General features: G+C 45.8%; 1 protein-coding gene across 1 annotated transcript; it reads right to left on the bottom strand.

Annotated features, from left to right (window-relative positions):
• Positions 1-1,202: 1,202 nt before the first annotated feature.
• On the bottom strand, positions 1,203-2,396 carry LOC108927529 (RING finger protein 208-like). The gene has a single exon (XM_018740903.2). It carries the CDS (start codon positions 2,253-2,255, stop codon positions 1,473-1,475), a length of 783 nt encoding a protein of 260 aa, XP_018596419.1. The 5' UTR covers positions 2,256-2,396; the 3' UTR covers positions 1,203-1,472.
• Between the last annotated feature and the right edge of the window lie 1,574 nt (positions 2,397-3,970).

Raw genomic sequence — 3,970 nt, 5'->3', positions numbered from 1 at the left:
GCATTTTCTGCGCACACACGTACGGAAAGCACGAGTTATCAAAAATGTCTTCAGAGGCTCGGCATGTCCAGTAATGGCGCATTTCTGTTATTTGTGGTTTGCTAAAGGTACACTAAGGTGTTTTCTGTGTATCTTGTACTTTGATGATTTTTCACAACTTGCTATAACTTAAGTGTTCCAAGAGCAATTGTCCCTTTCAAGCAAGACTAAGTGTCCCTCCAATATTCATGTAGGTTACTGGCTCTAAACACAACTGTAATCTTTCTTCATATTTATGAACTGCCATATAAGTGATCAAACTTACCAAAATTTCCTAAACATGACTATAATAGAAATATAAGACTTTGTTTTAAAGGCAAAAAATTATTAAAAAAAAAAAAAAAGAAGAAAGAATGCTAATTCCCCTACTTATAAACATCTGATGAAATCATATCTGCATTTCGCATGTCCTGTGCGGGTTCCTGCAAAGGCGGAACACCAGTATGTACGTTTCTACACAGGCCCTCTGTCACCATGGTAAAATCCACAGGAGGTTCTAGGACATGTTTACCTTTTTTTTTCTTTGTAGATTGGGAGTTTTTTTCCCCTCTCCTCCACTGCCAGCTGACTCACTATATTGCTACTATATGTGTTAGGAGATAAGGGGACAGCTGGTAGTGTAGTAGATAGCGTTACTGCCTTTTGATCCAAAGGTCACGGGTTCAATCCCCACATCTGGCTGTAGTACCCTTGAGCAAGGTACTTATCCTAAATTGCTCCATTAAAATTACCCAGCTGTATAAACGAGTCAATAATTGTAACCTTAACACTATAAGTCACTTTGGAGAAAAGCATCAGCCATGTGAATAAATGTAAATAAGAGTAATACTGGATCACTTGGCCCAACCTTGTTGAGCGCTCTGTGTCGCTCTGGTGAGAAGAGTGCTCTAGCTACCAATATTAATTGAAGTGAACTGAATACATTTCTAAAATCCATTATGAGTGGTTATTTATGTGTTAAACAGTTTCACTTTCATAATAAAAATGGGGCATCATTACATCAGATTTTTCTAAATGTTTTCCACTTTATTAGAAATATCACAATGCTGATCACATACATATTCTGTAATTTAAATATAATTATTACATAGATAATTATAATTAAATCATTTAAATAATATGTATCCATTTTTAAGGCTTTCCTTTTACCTTCTGTTGGGAGACTGTAAAGGTGCAGGACTTGGGAAGACAGGGACCAAAACCCATCCCTAATGTCACCTTTCCATGGACCAGGGGAGCGGAAAGAATGCGATAATATAGTCTGAGAAAGCACACCAGGTGTACACACAATATTTTTATTTTCCTTGTGTTCAAGGTGCTTTGGATATGTTTTTATTTCTGCTTAACATGTTCCCCTAAAGTGCAAGGCTGTTAAGGTCAAACCTTGGTCGGCAGTGTAAGATCTTGTGTTGGCTGAGTGTTCTTCTGGGTTTCTACATAATGGCACAAAATGACACAGCGTTCCCAAACCTGCAGGAACATGCATGCTGGCAATATTGGCATAACATCTGGATGCAAGTGTTGCTTTCCTCACCCTCGCAGTCCACGGTGCTACTAGGGGCCAAGCTCTCTTCTTTGACGGGCAAACGGCTGAGGATGCTGTAGTCCACAGCCAGCGCGGCCAAGCCGTAGTCGGTGAACAGCACCGTCTCGCATCGGCAGGTGGGGCAGCAGGTGAACTTATACCTGGGACAAGAGTCAAACAAGATCTGAAGACACTCCTCACACACTGAGTGCAGGCAGGAGAGCACCCGCGGCCGTCTCCCGGTGAAGTTGTAGGTGTTACCGCAGGAGGGGCAGGTCGGCGGTTCGCCCGGTGCCGCATCAGGAAGGACCGAGGAGGAAGAGCTCAGGGTACGCTGGCTGACTGCTGTGTCCTCCATGTTGCAGTGTAATGGACCATGGTGATGTAATTCAGCAGCGCTGGAGCTCTCCTTCCCCTCGAAGGCTTCTCCATGGCGGGAGTAGGTCTCGGGACGGAGAGTGCGAGGGGACGTGCAGGCCTCGGTGGGTACCGTGCTCTTGCTTACACCCGGATTTTTACGTCCGGCCTCGCTGACAGCAGCGGCCCCCTTGCCGTCATCGGTAATCTGCGGTTGGGAAGTGTGTTGCGGAGGTGGCACAGCCGAAGAGCTCCTGTGAGGGAAGTTCTCCAACGGGATGATCCTCACGGTGTCTACTGGAAGGCTTGTGACCTTACAGCAAAGGCAAGACATTTCCTCCACTAGGCTGCGGGATTGCTGCTCAGCTCCGCTCCGCTCTTTGGCTATGGTGTCATTTTTTCATGGGTTACCTTCTCGACGTTTCAGCTTTCGAGAAGACGTGAGGCCACGTTGCTATGCCCGTGGCGCTACTGGACACGACCATTTAACCTTTGAGCCTGAAGCCAAAGTGCAGCCCCAGTTACCTTCTGATGTGTGCAGAGGATGTGATGAGTTCATGTTCCTTCATGGGCCCTTGCTGTTTGTGGAGGGACTCAAGCTCAAGCGTCACCCCAGGTACCCGATGAAGGAGTGAAGCTGACGTGTTTGTCCAGATGTTTGTGTCTGGCAGAGGGGGAAGCCGACGAGCTGCAGTGTCATTCCAGGTGACTCAGCACCCAGATCATGTAACTGTGAGGCAATTTCTGGAAAAGGAAAATAATGAGCAGAAGAGGATCCCAAAGTAATATTTAAACTTTTCACTTGAGCAACAGAAATTAATTAAGACACCCTCAACTGCATTGTGCATGCAGTTATTCAACATGTTCGAGACACAAACAAGCATTTACACTACATCTATCAGACACTTTTGTCCAAAGCAGGAGGGTGCAGTGAGTTTGGCCAGGTCCCACTCTCTGGCAGGCCTGGGGGTCAAGTCCTTCTGGGGGTGCCCTGCAATGCGCTGGCATCCCATCCTGGGTGTGTCCCCTCCCCCTTCACCCTTGCATCCTGTGTTGGCAGGTTAGGCTCCAGCTCACCGTTTCAGACAGCATGTATGTTTTGTCCAAAGTGACTCCCAATGAACTCTATGTAGTGTTATCAGCCCACACACCTTACTCACCATGGTGACTTACACTGCTAGATACACTACTTACACTAGGTCACTCATCCATACATCAGTGGAACACACACACACTCTCTGTGTCACTCACACACTATAGGGAACCTGAACAGCATGTCTTTCAACTGTGGGAGGAAACCAGAGCACACCCACACAGACACAAGGACAACATACAAACTCCACAGAGATTGTGCAGGGATCAAACCCACATCCTCTTGCACCACCCAGGTACTGTGAGACAGCAGTACTGCTTGCTGTGCCACCGTGCCGCCAATGGACAAAATCATGTACAAATTCTGTTAACGAAAACTACATCAAGCCCAGTCTGTCAAGAGCTTCAGATCAAGGGATGGAAGTGTCAGGTTGGGGCGTAGAAACCGAAAACAGTCATTTCCTAAAAACGGACTTTAAGGAGTAAAACGGTGCAAAGAACACAAGAAGAGCCGTGGAGAAAAGTGAATCAGCGTGAGGGTTTCCCCTTGTTCACAGGAAATTGAGTTGAGTTGAGTACAGTAGGTAACAGTCTCTGCTTGCTTCTGGGGGGGTCCAATTATATTAGCAACAGGATGCAACTTCAATAGATAAATTTGGCACTGTTTAGCTAGGCACAGTAAACTAGCTTCAAAACTTGTCCAATATCTAGCAGATGTTTTTCTCAAAAAGCATTTTTTATAATTTCCATTTAGCTGATGGCTTTATCCAAGGTGACTTGCAGTGATAGATACACTACAGTAAGGTACTTACACACATGTGCCCATCCACACAACAGGGCTGTGAAACAGCTTAGAGTCACAGAATTATCCGGAACATGTTTTTGGGCTGTGGGAGGAAACGGGAGCACCCAGAGGAAACCCACACAAACTGTAAGACGACCTGCAGACTCCGCAGT

The sequence above is a fragment of the Scleropages formosus genome, chromosome 21 (genome assembly GCF_900964775.1).
Source record: "Scleropages formosus chromosome 21, fSclFor1.1, whole genome shotgun sequence".
NCBI classification, from domain to species: domain Eukaryota; kingdom Metazoa; phylum Chordata; class Actinopteri; order Osteoglossiformes; family Osteoglossidae; genus Scleropages; species Scleropages formosus.
This window is presented reverse-complemented; position numbering and strand designations above follow the sequence as displayed.

Bases quoted from the DNA above. Each gene is read 5' to 3' on its own strand.
- LOC108927529 (XM_018740903.2), bottom strand. From the start codon at position 2,255: ATGTCTTGCCTTTGCTGTAAGGTCACAAGCCTTCCAGTAGACACCGTG.